The 16,150-nt window shown below is 37.8% G+C and overlaps 1 protein-coding gene across 1 annotated transcript; it reads right to left on the bottom strand.

The window, feature by feature from the left end:
* Nucleotides 1–1,418: 1,418 nt before the first annotated feature.
* matk (megakaryocyte-associated tyrosine kinase) lies at nucleotides 1,419–16,095 on the bottom strand. The gene is made up of 12 exons (XM_032571676.1): nucleotides 15,709–16,095; nucleotides 13,270–13,383; nucleotides 13,034–13,149; nucleotides 10,816–11,035; nucleotides 8,988–9,081; nucleotides 8,790–8,855; nucleotides 6,864–6,963; nucleotides 5,660–5,744; nucleotides 4,999–5,072; nucleotides 4,693–4,888; nucleotides 4,186–4,272; nucleotides 1,419–3,662 (listed from the first exon to the last, which is right to left on the bottom strand). The coding sequence occupies exons 2-12, from the start codon at nucleotides 13,381–13,383 to the stop codon at nucleotides 3,435–3,437; spliced, it is 1,380 nt and encodes a 459-aa protein (XP_032427567.1). The 5' UTR covers nucleotides 15,709–16,095; the 3' UTR covers nucleotides 1,419–3,434.
* Nucleotides 16,096–16,150: the final 55 nt, after the last annotated feature.

Raw genomic sequence — 16,150 nt, 5'->3', positions numbered from 1 at the left:
CTCTTGTGCTTGTCCTGTAAATATGTGTTCTAGATTGCGCGTGTTGTTTCATTGGTCTCATATCTTACCTGAAACCTAAGTGTTTTTCCGTCCTTATAATGAAGCTTACCGTGAAAAATGACTGTATTGGCTGCAGCAGCTCGGTCCTGCATCAACTGTAAAGACAAGGACTTTCCAATCAACATTATCAAGAGCCTGTTGTAGTTCCCTTGCTCATATTTTGGGGTTATTGGAGACTTCTTTTAGCATCTTGCAGTCTGTTTTCCGTGTGAATTTGGACGGTCACTCCTGTCCTAAATGTCCTCCACTTGTACACAATGTTCAGCACAGTGAAACTGTTAAAGATCTCTGTAAGACTCTTTTCAGACTCAAAAGCTGCTGCAATCTTAATTTCTGAAGACCTTTCTGTCTCATCATAGCATTCCCTCTCAATTCGACAGTAAGGAGTACGACAAACTAAATGTTAAAAGGTTTGAAGAAGGTTAAACATCCCTCGAAATGCTGAGTAGTTATGCACTGATCATGTGGATCTAATGTGAAACATCCCAGAACATCACAGGTGTGTAAATTAGAACGGTAACAACCACAATGCTAAATACAATACTGATTAAATGCTGTACTGTTCAAATGTAAGCAATGCATTGATTTTATTCAGTTTTAGATCGGTAGCTGCTTTATATTGGCAAAAATGCTGATTCCTAAAAGACCAGAATTAGCATCAAAGCCAAAAACATCTGGATTTGAGAACCTCAGTTGTTCAGTTTTTACATTTCATTTGGGTTTCCCTACCAGTGAATAAGGCGACAAACAGACGAGAGAGGTGAACAAGGATCTGGCAAGGAGGAAATGAAATTGACTGACTTTTAAAGTACTGGGAATTTGGACTGGTTAGCAGAAAACACTGAAGCTGGGAGAGAATAGAGGAGTTGAAGGGAAACACTGAAATGAACACACCTACTTGCGCACCTATCCAACAGGGGACTGTTCATTTAGTCCTACCAAGAGGGTAACTTCTGTTTCTAGTTTGTTGAAAGTAAAACCCCAAAATAAAAATTTATTTTGAAGCTCTATTACCATAATATAACTGAAGATTTGACTTTTAATCATTTTTAAAGAAATTGCCAAGAGGGGACCTAGAGATCTGAGCGACGTTTACCTTACAAAGAGGGGACCTTTACATACTGCAGTACAAATGACTCTACTCATTTTTGACTGAAAGAGGATTTACTTACTACAATGAATTACTTTAACTCTTTTAAGAAATTTATGATTTAACTTGAGTGATATTATATAATTTTTTTTTTTTTTCAAAACAAATATTAGAGGTGCCCTCTTGGTCTGTACAGAACGACACAAGTCCCCTCTTGGATAGGATGGAGCAATCTGCTCCATCGATCTGCAGCACAAAGTGGTCAGAATAAAGAGTAAAATATTATTTACAGAGCACATTTTTTAGAGAAATTTACAACAGCCTTTGTCAAAAATATTAGAAAATAAAAGGTGCCCTCTTGGTCTGAACAGAACGACAGAGGTCCCCTCTTGGATAGGATGCGGCAACATACACACTCCAGATAAAGAAGAAAATGACCTTTTATCAAATAGCTTTACTTATCAACTTAATGAAGTAGGGATGGACAAACAGACAGAAATAAATTAATAAATGTGTGATAAGGCGACAAACAGACGAGAGAGGTGAACAAGGATCTGGCAAGGAGGAAATGAAATTGACTGACTTTTAAAGTACTGGGAATTTGGACTGGTTAGCAGAAAACACTGAAGCTGGGAGAGAATAGAGGAGTTGAAGGGAAACACTGAAATGAACACAGAGGTGATCTAAATGACACAAAACAACACACACACAAAAAGAATCCAATATAAAACCAAAAAATAAAAACACATGTGTATCATGAAGGTTTCCTTATGAACGCTGATCCTTTCTGCTTTCATTTTGTTTTTTATTTATTTAGCATTTTATTCCCTCCAGTGCTGCAATCATTTAAGTCCAGGCACAAAATAAGATTCAGATTTATCAACATTTGAACCTAACATATTACATTCTTTAATTTATGGCAATAAAATCATAACAGTGTAAATAAATCGAGACCGCAACAGGATTTGGTTGCATTTATACACAAACTATTTACATGTGGTCACTAAACAGTAGCAAAAGCAAAATGCTTCAGATAAAACAGGAGCACTGACACTGAGGCGTTGTGTGATCATTTTTGTCGTTGAAGTTTTTGTGGATCTACGATGTTTTGTCAAGAGGAATCTGAGCTGCACCAAGACGTTCGAGAAGAGGTTTGAACAGCCTTAGACTGACTGCTGTTCTCCTTGAAGATATGGTGTGTAGCTGTGGCTCTAAAAGACCGCCTCATTAGGAAATACTGGGTTTCAAACCTGGAGATTACCTTTTATTTTAAATTACAAATGCAGAGTAATTCATACACATCATTCCAGCTACCGGATCTCTGTCATTTACCTGATCTTCTAAGACAGAGTGAGCTATGGCAGTGAATTAAAACCCTGCAGCGTCTTATTCAGCAACTGAACAAGGAATAAGTTCAGCTTGGACTGAAAATAAGGCACTAGAGATTATTAGTGAGTTATAAGGAGTGAAGTTGCTTGGTGTAGTAATTATTTTGAAGTGTTTGGACCATTTGCTTTGTGTTGTCTTGTGTTACATTTTTGTGTTGCTGCAAATTAATAAAATGTTATAATAAAATATTTGCACCTTTGACAAAAATGTGGCTGTTAAATAAGAAGATTTGTGCTCATCGATGAAGGTAATGAAAATATTTTATGAATTGTCTTTTGGTTTGTTTGGTTTTAGTGAGATATTAATACTAAATTATCAGACATGTATGCAATTACTACACTGGCTTGTCACTAATTCATAATCTGTTCAATCATACTTGATTACATCAACCTCTCCATTGACTGCAGGTGGAAATTTGCATTTTTTGCTATAATTTGGTCTCATGCATCTCTCACATTAAAAGGCAAATAAAATGTTTGTTTTTTTATCAGTGTAAATAAACAATATAAAGCAGCATAAAACTTTCTTTTTTATTAATTTTATGACCTACACTTTGGTCAAAAGCTGCTGTTTAAAATCTGCTTTATAAATAAAGAAAAATCTATTTTCATTTACTAAGCGAGAAGTTTTTAACTTCTTTCAGTGAGAATCTATACCGAAGCTTTTGAGACAACTCCATTTAGACCAAACGGTGTCGACCTCAAACACAGGTGACACCAATAAATATTTCCTGTATACAACCATGAATTCATGAAAACCGTGTAGGTTCGCTCCTCCTCATCATCGCTTTGACATTTTACCAATCCATAAATTAAATTAGTTTAAGGGTCTTTATCCCAAGTGTCTTCACCAAACGAGAGCTGGTTCTGTACAGCTGCTGGGTACAGACTTAAACTCAGCTCCTCAGTCCAGTCTTGGCAGATTCTTGACACCCGGCTGCAGAGCTTGGGCTCATTTTGCTCAGTTCTTGTTCAAGTTTTTCTCTCAGTTTGGGGAAGCCAGGTCTTTTCCGTGGCTCCTGCTCCCAGCAGAGCCTCATTATGGCGTAAACACCAGGATGACAGTCCTCTGGAGCCTCCATGCGATAACCTGCTTCCACTTTTTCCTTCACTTCCTTCAGAGACTAAAACACAGAAAACAAAGAGGATCGATTGAATCAACAACAATTTAACTTATGCAGAATAAAGCTGAGACAATTCTTGCTGCCGTAAGTGAGACAGAGTTTATGAATGCTAGTGACAACTTTCTTGAATTGTTTATTAAGCTTAAAACAACAACTGTAATTTATGATTATGTCATTAAGAAAGAAATAAACGAACTAAAAATACTTCAGGCGGCTGAAGAGCAGTTTTCCTCAGCTGGAGACAATACGATTTTGTAATTCCACCACATTCTTCACTTAAAATATTCAGAAAGACATCATGATGCTTGTTCTGCTGTCTGAACTATTTTAGATTTTTACTGAATTTGACTCTGACTTTTTTACATAAACACGATTACAGATAGTTACAAATTAGTAACCAACATTTATTGGCATGAAAACAAATGAGTGACAACAGCTAATGTGCTCTGCGGTACTGTGCTGAAGGACTTCCCTGTGAAATCACAAACATTCACAAACATCGCTACAGAGAGTTGCTATGTACCATCTTAGGGTAGGGCTGGCGGCCGTAAGAGAAGATCTCCCACAGGAGAACGCCGTAACTCCAAACATCTGACTTTGTGGAGAACTTCTGCAGAAGCAACAGATAAAAATTGAGGACAGGTTTGACAGGAAATTAAATGATGATTTCGGTTAATCAAAATATAAATGAAGAAAAAAACTAAGGAGTAAATTTCACACAAAATGTTGTTCCTCCTAATTATGACTTATGACCCAGTAAAAGTGCGTGGAGGTATTTATGGTCTGCCCCTCTCTGCTGGAATTCCCCGTTTTCTAGTTGTGATATTTTAAGACTAAAACATGTGAGAGTAAGGTCTGCAGTTATTGATTAATGACAATATATTGATCAGAGAACAACACACAGAGAATGTTTCAAATTACTGTCTTCTCTTTATGCACTGACTGAGTAAACAGGCCTCCAGGCATCAGATAAAGCGAGCTGAACAGTAAAACGAGGAGATTGTTCTTTTTGATAACAGAGTTCATATACCTCTTTCTTCAGAGCTTCAGGAGCCGTCCATTTGACAGGCAGCTTGGCTTTGTCCGTCTCTTTGGAGTCCACCTTAGCCAGGCCGAAGTCGCTGACCTTCGCCACGCTGTCGTCAGAGATCAGGACGTTTCGCGCTGCCAGATCTCTGTGTACAAGTTTCTTCGACTCCAGGTACTCCATCCCTTCACACACATCACTGACCACAGATCGTGCAAAGAAAACCACAACGTGGAGGAAATCACTATCTGCTTAAAAAGTCTCCTCTAAACAGAAATGACAAAACGAGATCATTTTGACGAGACTCACAGGGAAAAGCGCAGCAGCTGAGGGGAGCCAACGACTGATCGTCCTCTGGTCCTGAGAAAATTCACAAGGTTTCCCTGCGACACATCATAAACCTCAAGTTTAAAGGTAAACACAAACCTTTAAGAATAACATGTCAATAATTAAAGAGAAAATAAGACTAACGGACGGGTTTGAATTGGACCTGCATTTTAGCGCCCTCAACTGGCAGGAAAAAAAAACCATGCGATTATTTTTAATGATCTATGATAAATGCCTTTATCATAAAAGGGGAAACTATTTTAGCAAATACAAAATGCACAAAAATAGTAAAAAAAAATTATATTAATTAAGAAGAAGTTTATTGATAAATAATTCTTTCTTTCTTTTTTTTTTACAAGTAGTTTACTTACATAATAAAAATAAATCAGCAGAACATGTCGCTTCTGTATCGTTATAACCACCTTTTATATGTGGTAATGCAGTCATGATGAGATTAAATTTAATATTTACCAGAATAATATTTTATTTCATGATTTATTATAATTAATACTCATTCATACCTCTGGCACAATTAGGTTTAAATCTCACACAAAGGCGCCAGTCGCTCAAAAAAAGAGGAATAATCTTAATCCACCGGGGGAATGAATAATTTTTGGGGTTTAACTGTGTCCGTTAAGCTTACCTTGGTCATGAGCTCAGTGACGATCTGGAGCCCCTTGTGAAGGATGACTCCCAGCAGCCGCACCAGGTTCTTATGCTGCAGCTTCCTGCAACAAGGAAACCACACAGAGAGAAGTGGAACCAACTTCAATCCTGAACCAAACTGCATGGATGCACAATTAAAGTCAGACATTATATACATCTATCATCTGTGTTTATCTCATGTTAATACAAACGTTTCTAAGGATAATGCAGCAAATGACTTCTATGATTTTTTTTTTTAAAACAAGAAGTGGCTGCGAAACCTTGACTCTATTTTAGATTTTCTCTCATCCACACAGGTTAAAAAAAAAAAAAAAAACAGTAATTTTTGGCAAACAGTTTTTCAGGAACAGCTGTATGTTTCAAGGTTTCGTCCATCTGAATCAAATCACCTTCCTCAGCAGAAAGAAAATCGGTAATAAACCAAATTCAACCAAAGCTCAAGCTAATCATAAACTGAAATATTCTGGGTCATCAGTGTCCCTGTGTGCAGTGAAGGAAGCTTAACATCACCACCAAGTGAGACCAAGACACAGATCCATGGTCAACACCTTCAAATCTGCAGCCCACCACCAAACTCCTTTTGGTTTGTAGCCAAACTTGGACAATCAAGTAGGAACACTGTAACATCCATGCAGCACAGGTGGTGGCACCATCATGCAGAGGTGTTGCTGCCGTTTGTATCGGTGCATTCCGCAATGTGAATAGGATAATAGGTGAGAGTTAGGTATAAATTCTTCAATTCAAATGAACAACTTGGACACAAATGAGCCGAAATGTGCTTCAAAACTGGACGTGAATGGATAAAACAGGCTGATTTTGTATATATTTATATGTTTGGCAAATGTTTGTTGAAGGTTACTAAAAGAATGTGGTTTAGGAGCAAATTCCTCATGGACATTTAAGCAAATATTTGTCTATAATTTATTAGACTAGATTATAATAGATTAGAGAAAATCTACCACAAATTGAAAATTGCACCCAAAGTTTTGGTGTTTGTTTTCTACCAGTGGGAGAATAATTCAGCTAAATCTTAAAAACCAGGAAATACCACAACATTTTTGACCATAATGAGTGTATGTAAAATTCTCCAGAACTTTGTGTGCTTTTTGCAGTAAACAAGTGATAGATAACGACTGATGGCGTTCCAAGGTAATTCAAACAGCAAACGCTTGAGGACTTACGTCATTACAGCCGTTTCCTGCATGAAGGCCTGAGCTGTGACATCACATTTTATGGTCTTCACAGCCACCATCTGGCCCATGTACTCCCCCCGATAAACAGCTGAGGGTTGGAAATTACACAGAGATAATATCTATTAAGACATTTTGTTTTAATCTGACTTCCACTGGTCTCTAAATGTTCTCGATTAAATATATGTATATATATATATAAGTATATGAAAATACTGTATATATACACATATTTTTTTAAATTAAAAAGTTAAAACTGTGGCATTGAAAAACATATTTTAAACTGTATTGGATGAAAAGCAAACGGTTTAAAGGATAAAGCGTAAATGCTTATGTGAACACTATGTTGGGTTAAAACCAGACATTTAACTATGTTTAAGTTTGGATCATCAAAAATATTTATATTTCCTAAATTGCCAGATTAATGACTTGCATTTGTTTAAGCTGATTTTTCATTATTTCCTTGAGTATAATGGAAATAGCTTCCACTTTGGGGAAGCTGAGATGATGATATCATGGCTGCCGATTATTTCACAACATTTGATGGAATTTACAACTATATATGCATTTTTTTTTTTTTTTACACCTCCAGGGGGTCTTTTGTGGGCTCTAGTGTCCCTTATATAATAGTAGGCTGACAGGAAACAGGGAAGGAGAGGGGGGAAGACATGCGGCAAATGTCGTCGGTCCGGGAGTCGAACTCGCGACGGCCGACTCGAGGACTCAAGGCCTCCAAATATGGGTCGCGCTAACCGCTACGCCACCATGGCATGCCCCCAACTATATATGCATTTAAGGAAACACCTCAAACACACTGACTCCTTGGGTGACGTCATGGAAAAATCAGCCAACATTTCAACGAGACAATTTTCTGTGGTTTAGGAGCAAATTGCTCATGGATATTTAAGCAAATTTTTGTCTATAATAAATTTTCCCTCTTGGTGGATTAGAGAAAATCTACCACAGTTCATGGTAGCACAAGTTCGTCTCTGGATACAGTTCCAGATTCCAGGAGAGAAGAACTCATATGTCAAAAAGGCTGATTACAATTTCCACAAAATGCACACAGAGACAAAGACATGTCCTGTGGTCTGAGTAAACTAACATGATAAGTGTTTGGACACTTATCATTTTGTGATAAGTGTCCAAATGACCCAATGACCGACAGTCATTCTCCCAATGACCGTTGGTACATTGGGAGAAAAGAAGAAGCTTGCTTGTACGGAGGTGGTACCATCATGTTGTGGGAATGTTTTGATAATGGAGCAAAGTTTTCTGAGAAGCTTGAAGAAAGATGCACAACTTTTTGGAGTCTAAAGTCAGGTTTAAAGTCAATTCTACCAATTACATATGAGATATGTGAGTAGAGTTGAAAATGTCAACATTTGGAGATTAAAAGTAATTTTTTTTGTCCTAACTGAAATATTCTGGGACACCAGTGTCCCTGTGTGCAGTGAAGGAAGCTTAACATCACCACCAAGACACAGATCCATGGTCAACACCTTCAAATCTGCAGCTCACCACCAAACTCCTTTTGGTTTGTAGGAGCCAAACTTGGACTATCAATTAGGAACATCCATGCAGCACCGGTGGTGGCACCATCATTAGAAAAGTAAAAGTTAAAATGTTTTACACAGTGTATGTAAATATCTAATTTTGGCTGCATGTATTTTAAAGTAAGGTCATGTTTAAATTCTTTTTGGAGGTGTGATAGAAAACTTTTAAGACACAAATCTATAAATAACATATTTACCAGGGACTTTACTATAATGCGTGAGGCTTGTTTCATGTCAGGCAGTTTCAGTAATACTTCTTAACCAGAGATACCATAAAAAGATTACATATTTCCTGTTGTCATTTCCTAACTCCTCCTCGCACCCTGCAGGTTTTGTCATCCTGTAAAGAAACAAAACTCACCACCAAATTCTCCTTCTCCAATGTTTTCTCCCAGAATGAGCTTCGTAATGTCCAACAGCCACCCAGCTAGAAAAAACAAACATTATAACAACTGCAAATATATCAAAAAGCATAAACATTTGCGACATCTTGTTTTGAAGTGCACAATGTTGTGTTTTTGTACAAAAATATGAAGGCACAACTTGACTCTGAACTTACTTTTAGACAGCTCCTGCTCAGCTGACTTGGCTCCTTGTTTCTTCCTGGGCGTCACCAGAGTCGTGACGAGGGAGCCTTTGTTTTTTGAGTAAAACTGCATTAAAGGAAACCAAATTAGTCACCGATGGTGAATATGTGTAGTCTATTTCCATGGAGCTGGTTGGGGTGAATTCACATGTGTTACCACAGTTCACCTGAATTTTACTAAAAAAGAAAAAAATTGTCTGGCAATAGGTGTGACACACTGGGTTAGTTCAGTAGCTGTATCTTTCCCCCCTCTGTTTCCTCAGCAGGAGTGAGTTACAGAGTGACTCAGCCCACCGATAAGGACGCTGCAGTGTGACTCTCCACACAGCCACAGACATGATAAACCATAAAAGGGTAAAACAGAATGAGGATTTATGCTATGACCCAATATTTGGTAAGTTAGTACATTCCAACTGTCATGAATTCATCCTCCGCATATCAATATGTTAGATCAGTTAAATGGACGATAATTTACGTCAATGTCATTTTGATGCAGAAAACAGAGGTTTAGTGAAACATCTTATGGTTAAACTGGGATAAAATATTTCTTTCCTAAAGATACTAATTGAATCCACTGAAGTATCAGCTTGTCTGTAATACATCTTTCAGTGTCATTTTTCATTTTTATTTTTTATTTAAAAAGAAAGACTTCGATTTGTAAACCACAGACCTGTTTTCGAAAAAGGTTCCTGAAAGAAGCAGTTTGGTTTTGTTTTTCTGTTTTGCACTGTCAAAAGGTCAGGACCGGACTTCATCAGAGATCAGAAATTACACACGGTGAGGGCGTGACACCTTATAAAAATGACATTCTTAATGCATGCTGACCAAAGAGAGTATTTGTGTTTACAGCTAGTGAAAAACCTAAAATCAGTTCTTCAAAAAGTTCAAAAATACACAAAACACAAAAATGTTATATTCTGGCTTTCACCAACCATGGGGTGACTGCTGGCTTCACAACCTCTAACACAAAGGTAAACCACTAAAGGTTATTGCTAAAGAAACTGGTTGTCAACAAGGTCCTGTATGCAAGCATGTTAGTGGAAAGTTGAGTGGAAGGAAAAGGTGTGGCAGATTAGAGTATGCAAGCGACAGGTTTAACCAAAACCTGAAGCGGACTGTGAAGCAAATGCATTCAGGTGAAGATGATTCACGAGCATGGATTGATCAACCACAAGTAAACCAGGCTGCAACTTTACATATTCTTATGTAATTTCATTTTTGTCGACTTTTAGCTCTTCAGAGGACACTTTATTTCTTTCATCACATCTCAAATGAGATCCTGCAGCAAAATTTTTGAACCACTTTCTTACGCCAAAGACCAACCACACTCCACTAACGCTTTAATTCAAGCTAAATGAGTTCCAACCAAATATCGACCAGAAAAACAGTTTTCATTAGAATATTTATGTACAAAGAAATCCTTCTAACTGATCTTTTGTATTACAACATTTTTCTGAGAATTCGAACTAACAAAGATCTGCAATACAGCCACTGAGTGTGATGAATGGATATGCTTCACTTTTTTACTGAAATAAATGAAACTATGGCATTGAATTACTGTGAACTACTGAAAACATGACATGGATCACTTTAAATTGAATCTAAGAATTCATCTTAATAAATCATCATACTTGAATCATCTTAAAGTGAAATAATTACATTTCTGAAGAATCGTTTAAAGATAGACGCCGCATTTAACCTAAACTTCATGTCTCCCTCGAATTCCTCTAATGTTTGGTTTTAATACCGAGCCTAATCCAATCTCTGAAGGTGATTGATCCGTGCGGAGTGTTTCACTTACTTCGATCATATCGATGAGGTTGTAGAAGTACTGCTGGTTGTCGATGGTCAGCTTGTTGTCTTGGTAAATCACTCGGTAATGGAAGACCTCTTTCGAGAAGCTGACACACAGGACGTAGTCGCCCGGGTGGCGTATGCTCTCTCGCACCAGGAAGAGGCCATCCTGAGGCGGCTGCAGCTTTCCCACCGCAGTCGGTCCGGAGATTTTCCCGTGAAACCAGCTGAGGACAAGCATGAGGGCTGAAACTAATCAATTCAATTTGCAATTTGCTGATTAATTGAGTGAAAAAAAATTGGCACATTTTGCAGTACTTTTTTACCCATTATTTGAACTACACTAGTAATGCAAATAAGCAAAAAATTCTATTATTTTTTTGAATAAGAAAACAAAATTTTGTCAAAAATGCAATAACAATGAACATTTGATCATTTGTGGCAAAGATGAATCTGCAGCTACAAAAAACACTTTCAGCTAATCTGTTGATTATTTCTTTCATCTTATATGCAAAATGTGTATTTTTTATTCACTTTTGAACAAAAACAAGATGCACAGCACAAATTGAGATGAGAGGGAATCAGAAACAGCCTGGCTGTGCAGCCCTAATACACCAGAACAGCAAAAATAGACCTTTCACTTCCTCTGCATGGTCTGTGCATTGTGCATACGACATGTCAAATCTTAAAAAGCAGCACCTCAAAACCTCTTGCGTAAATACAGTGATAAGGAGGTTGAAGTAATATTCACCTTATTCTTTGATATTATCATCAAACCAGTGCCTTCGTCTCTCGAGGACTTGCAGATAAAAGTGAAGAAAGACCGATTCTGTACACCAACATATCTATCTGCTTCTCACCTTGGCTGCTACAGACATCCTTGATTTTCAGTACTTTAAAATCACTGAGAGCACATTAGTCATGTAGTTGGTTATTTTTTCATGACAATTTTCTGTCGTAATTTGTAGATGTACAAGACTGGCCTGGAACGCCATGAATTAATTATTACTATAAAAGGGACTTTGTTGTTTCTGAAAGCATTTTAGATGGCAACGTTTCTTCTTCGGTGGTGTAATGTGGCACAAGCAGAGAGGCAATGTTTGAATCAGCCCTGGATTTTAATTTACAAACAAAAAGAGCACACCTGCCAGATTTTTGGTGGTCTCCCTAAATTTAGATTCTTCAGCCACAATCATCTCCACTCCTTTTCTGTTGGTAATTTATAGAAAATAATCCACGGAAAAATCCATCTTTAGCATCCACTGGTTGAAGCCAGAGGCTCTCGATAAAGGTCGAGCCACAACCAGAGAAACTAACAAGGACTTTCATAAATGACTAAACTTCAAAAGGTCACATTCTTAAAAAAGAAACTTGGCTAAATTACTAACCGCGTAATTCAAGAACACAGCCACCAAAACAAACCGCTTCGCTGCAGCTTTCACACAATACAAACGCAATACAAACACACTCCGACACACAGCAGCACCACCTGCAATGAGACTGGATGACCATGAGAAAAATATTTGGTATTGGAACAACTGATTTTGTTTTACCACACTTGACATATTTAATCCGGTTCCCAATCCATCAGGTTTGTGTAGCTTTCCCAGTGTTAGACTTTAAATAATAAACCAATCTGACTCAATTGCAACAACACTTTATAGTTGATTTCCCTTCCCCTCCACAAGTCGGTGAGGGTGATATTCTGAGGCTGTGAAAAAGAGGACAAATTGACAGAGTCGTGTTTGTGACTCTGCTCAAGTAACTCCAACAAGAAAAAGAAAGAGAACGCATTGAGGGAATATTACCAATTTTGTAATTTTGTTTTAAATTGTGTCTATTTGTGTATTCACTTTACTGAAACAAAGATCAACGTCCCAGTTAAAAACTAGACTAAAAGAGAAAGCTGAGTTGGTCTGTGGTCTACCTTTCTGCAGGTACAACACTGATGACTCACTTGTAAAGAACATCATTTTAAAAATAAATTGAGCTCTTATTTTAAACATTTATGTCCCATAAAAACAGGAAGTTTGAGAACTTAATCTTGTAGTTAGTGTTTGCTTGCATCTCGAGGATCAGCCCACACAATGTGGTCACCAGATAAGCTTCAAAGACAAGATGACAGAACCTGCTACAGTCGCAGAGCACAAGGGTCTGACTTGAGACTTCACTGAATCATCAGTAAAATGATTTCGTGAGAATCGGAGGAGGATGATAAGACTTACGGCATGAGGCTGAGGCCGGGGTCGACTCGTAGCGCCTCTCTCTCACGCACATTGCTGGAGTTTATGAGCCCCTCCTCTGCTGTGGTGTTGTGTCTGGCAGCGTAAAAACCTTTCCTCTGAACGACAAGCAAAGTTTTCTCATTAAGTAAAGAATGTGTTAGTCGTTTCAATCCAACATCTTATTGGTTTTACAGATTCTGTGAACTTTTAAACAAAGATTTTTGGTGAGGTAGTACCGTGCTTGTATCAACTATAGTGAGAATGTCTCCTTTGTGGTAGAGCAGCTCTCCAGGTTTAGCTTTCCTGTTGTCACACTTGGCTACACACTGAGTACCAGGAGCCCAGTTCATCTGCCGGGGGAGAGGAGAGATAATAATAGCAACATCAGCCGCATCTTCGCTCAGGCTTCTTCCCTACAGCCTACTGAACAGAGCATAACAATTATTAAAACCCCAAATGATGATGCCAATGCTTTCAGAGCTTCTGGTAGGTTAATATGAAACAATGAAGTTACTTTGATAACTGTGGATGTCTGTAAAGCTGCCACTCAAACAAACTACTTCCTTGTTTGACATCATGGAATTTTTTTAAAAAATCAGCTGATATACCACAATTGTGTTACCCCACATGTCTGGCATCCAAGTCCAGATGCCTGGAAGTGGCACGTTCATCTGTTCAAACAGTTCAGATCAGTTTATTCATGTGTCAAAGGGTATAAAAGAAACATAAAACTAATAGAAATGTAATTGAAGTAAAGGAGAGGGACAACACAGTGTGCCAAAACAGCATCAAATATAACTCCATACAGGACAGGAAGAGTGCCAGCAGTGCACATCATCATCTTGTTTAACTCCTAAGATCTTGTTGCTTGTATATATGACTCTGCTAAGTGCATTTTTTGACCTAATGTTGAGAAACCAATAGAGAAGGAAATGATCAGCACAGATAAAAATAATATCATCATTGACTTATCAAATCTGAAACTTTGACAGTTTTCTTAGACAAAAGAAAACTTTCTTTTGTCTAAGAAAATTTTCTGGCCCTTTATTTGCAAGTTCTCTGACAGAAATAGTTCAAGATGTTTGTAATTTTCTGTCTGGCCTTGAATTATTGTCGTTTTCTTGTTGTGGGTTTTTTTTTTTTTTACAGCAGGAGGGACTGGTACACTTCACAGGTTCCATCTTGAGGAAAATTACTCTCCAACTACATGCAGCCATTTTCTTGCATTTATGTCAGTCACTTCAGTATCAAAAATAAAAGTGGACCCAAGCTTGTTTTACAGTTTAGTTGAAGTAAATGAATAGAAACTTTTTGTAAAAGACTGTCAATGTAAAAAATGTTGAGTAACGCTCACATCCTTTCAATCTATCCGACCGTCTTCTGTGATAAACTGTGAATTTAGCTGAATAAACTGAATTGGAGCCATGCTTGTATTATGATTCCACTAAGAATAAATCACATGCAGTTCATACATTGAAAAATGAGTTTGCTGAGTTGGGAAAAACATTGAGAGTGAATTTTAAAGCGTATGTTTTTAGGAAACAAGTTGACAAAACTGCAAATCTGTTCTATTTTACGCAATGAAACTGTGAAAAACATATTTTTAAAAGTGATTATAGAGTCATTACACTATAATTTATACACTATATAAATACCTTTGTGTGTATAGTTTTGTTGACTGCCCCTCAGACTCAAAACCAGAGCATGAATTGTTACATCGCTACCAATATAAAACCTTGTGACTTTGGCAGTCAATAAAAAGCTGAGGCCTGATATTTAAACTATTTTTACTCGTAAACAGAAACCTTCTGGTATATCGAGACCTTTTCACCACATCCTTTTATGGTTTGTAGCAAACACTATTCATTTATTTCACTGACTATACCTTGAATATTTCCCTTCTGTTAAATGATATCGTTTTAAAAGCAGAGTGCATAGAGAGTTATTTGTTTCTATACTTACTGAAGTTTTGGATCCAGCAAAAATGACCCCCATGACTCATCCAGGTTACAAAATACTCCAGAAGAATCAAGAGCAACATGCCATTTTCCTGAGTTAAGGTCATTGTTTATGATTCAGTAATAAAAAAGAGAAGAATGGGAAGAATGGAGATTTCATTGGATAGCTTCAAGGTGAAAAGAACCCGTTCATATTTGTTGAAAAACAACTTCATGATCTCCATGATTTGTTGGAAAATAACCTGTGCACTAAAATGAAAGCAGTGGAGCTTTTTGGAAGGTGTGCGACCTTCTGCATCTGGTTTAAACAGAACACAGCTTTTACAAAAGGATCTGTTGTGTTTTGTCGAGGAGCAAGTTGACATTATTCTCCCTCACAGCAGAAAATCCTGACGGACAATGTCCCGCCATACTTAAACTCAACATACAATCCCACCCTTTAAATGGCTCAGAGCAGAGAAGGGTTTGGAGTGGCCTACTCAAAGTATGGACTTACAATCCAATTTAGATGAGATAGTGTGGTAAATCCATGCATAAATAATAATTATAATAAAATAATAATAATAAACAAGAAATCTTTCAGAAGACACTGTTTACACATCAATTTGAGTTGCTTTGCCCCAGTAGGACTTGACGGTTTGTAACGTCCCTGCAAACACATTAACTTTCCCAAGTCTTAAATGGGAACTAATGAGATGATTAAAGAACTGAACCCACCTTGGATCAGGATTTTGATGACTTTGTTCAGAAATCCTGCGGAAAACAGGAGCGACAAACTCTAAAGGTAATCCCGTAATGATGCAGCTGGAGGTGTCGGACAGAGACTGAGCATGGAAACGCTGACGGCTCGCTCCGTATAAATATTTCAGTACCTGCAGCTCTCTGAAAACACTGACAGCCGCTTTCAGGACAGCCGGAGATCAGAGAAAGCAAACAAAAACACGCCAGACTTTAAATCCTCAGCAGAAAGAGCCCGATTTCCCTCCTAAATCCAGGTCCAGTCAGCTCGCACGGCGCTGACATCGCAGCTGGATCCGTCTGTGTTGCAGCCCGTCATCCTGGACGTCTTCTAGTGCGGGCCACTTCCTCAACACTGGGAAAAACGTGCCGCTAATTCAGAAAAGGCGGCGCAAGAAGTGACGCACTCTGCAACTTCTAC

This window comes from Xiphophorus hellerii, chromosome 9, assembly GCF_003331165.1.
Source record: "Xiphophorus hellerii strain 12219 chromosome 9, Xiphophorus_hellerii-4.1, whole genome shotgun sequence".
NCBI lineage: Eukaryota > Metazoa > Chordata > Actinopteri > Cyprinodontiformes > Poeciliidae > Xiphophorus > Xiphophorus hellerii.
The sequence above is the reverse complement of the archived record's forward strand: the minus strand, read 5'-3'. Positions and strand labels throughout refer to the sequence as shown.

Coding starts and splice junctions, on each gene's coding strand:
- matk (XM_032571676.1), bottom strand. CDS start 13,383: ATGAACTGGGCTCCTGGTACTCAGTGTGTAGCCAAGTGTGACAACAGG. Junction 8,856..8,987: donor TGAGCAGGAGCTGTCTAAAA/GTAAGTTCAGAG, acceptor TGTTTTTTCTAG/CTGGGTGGCTGTTGGACATT. Junction 3,663..4,185: donor GCCAGCCCTACCCTAAGATG/GTACATAGCAAC, acceptor TCTGTGTTTTAG/TCTCTGAAGGAAGTGAAGGA.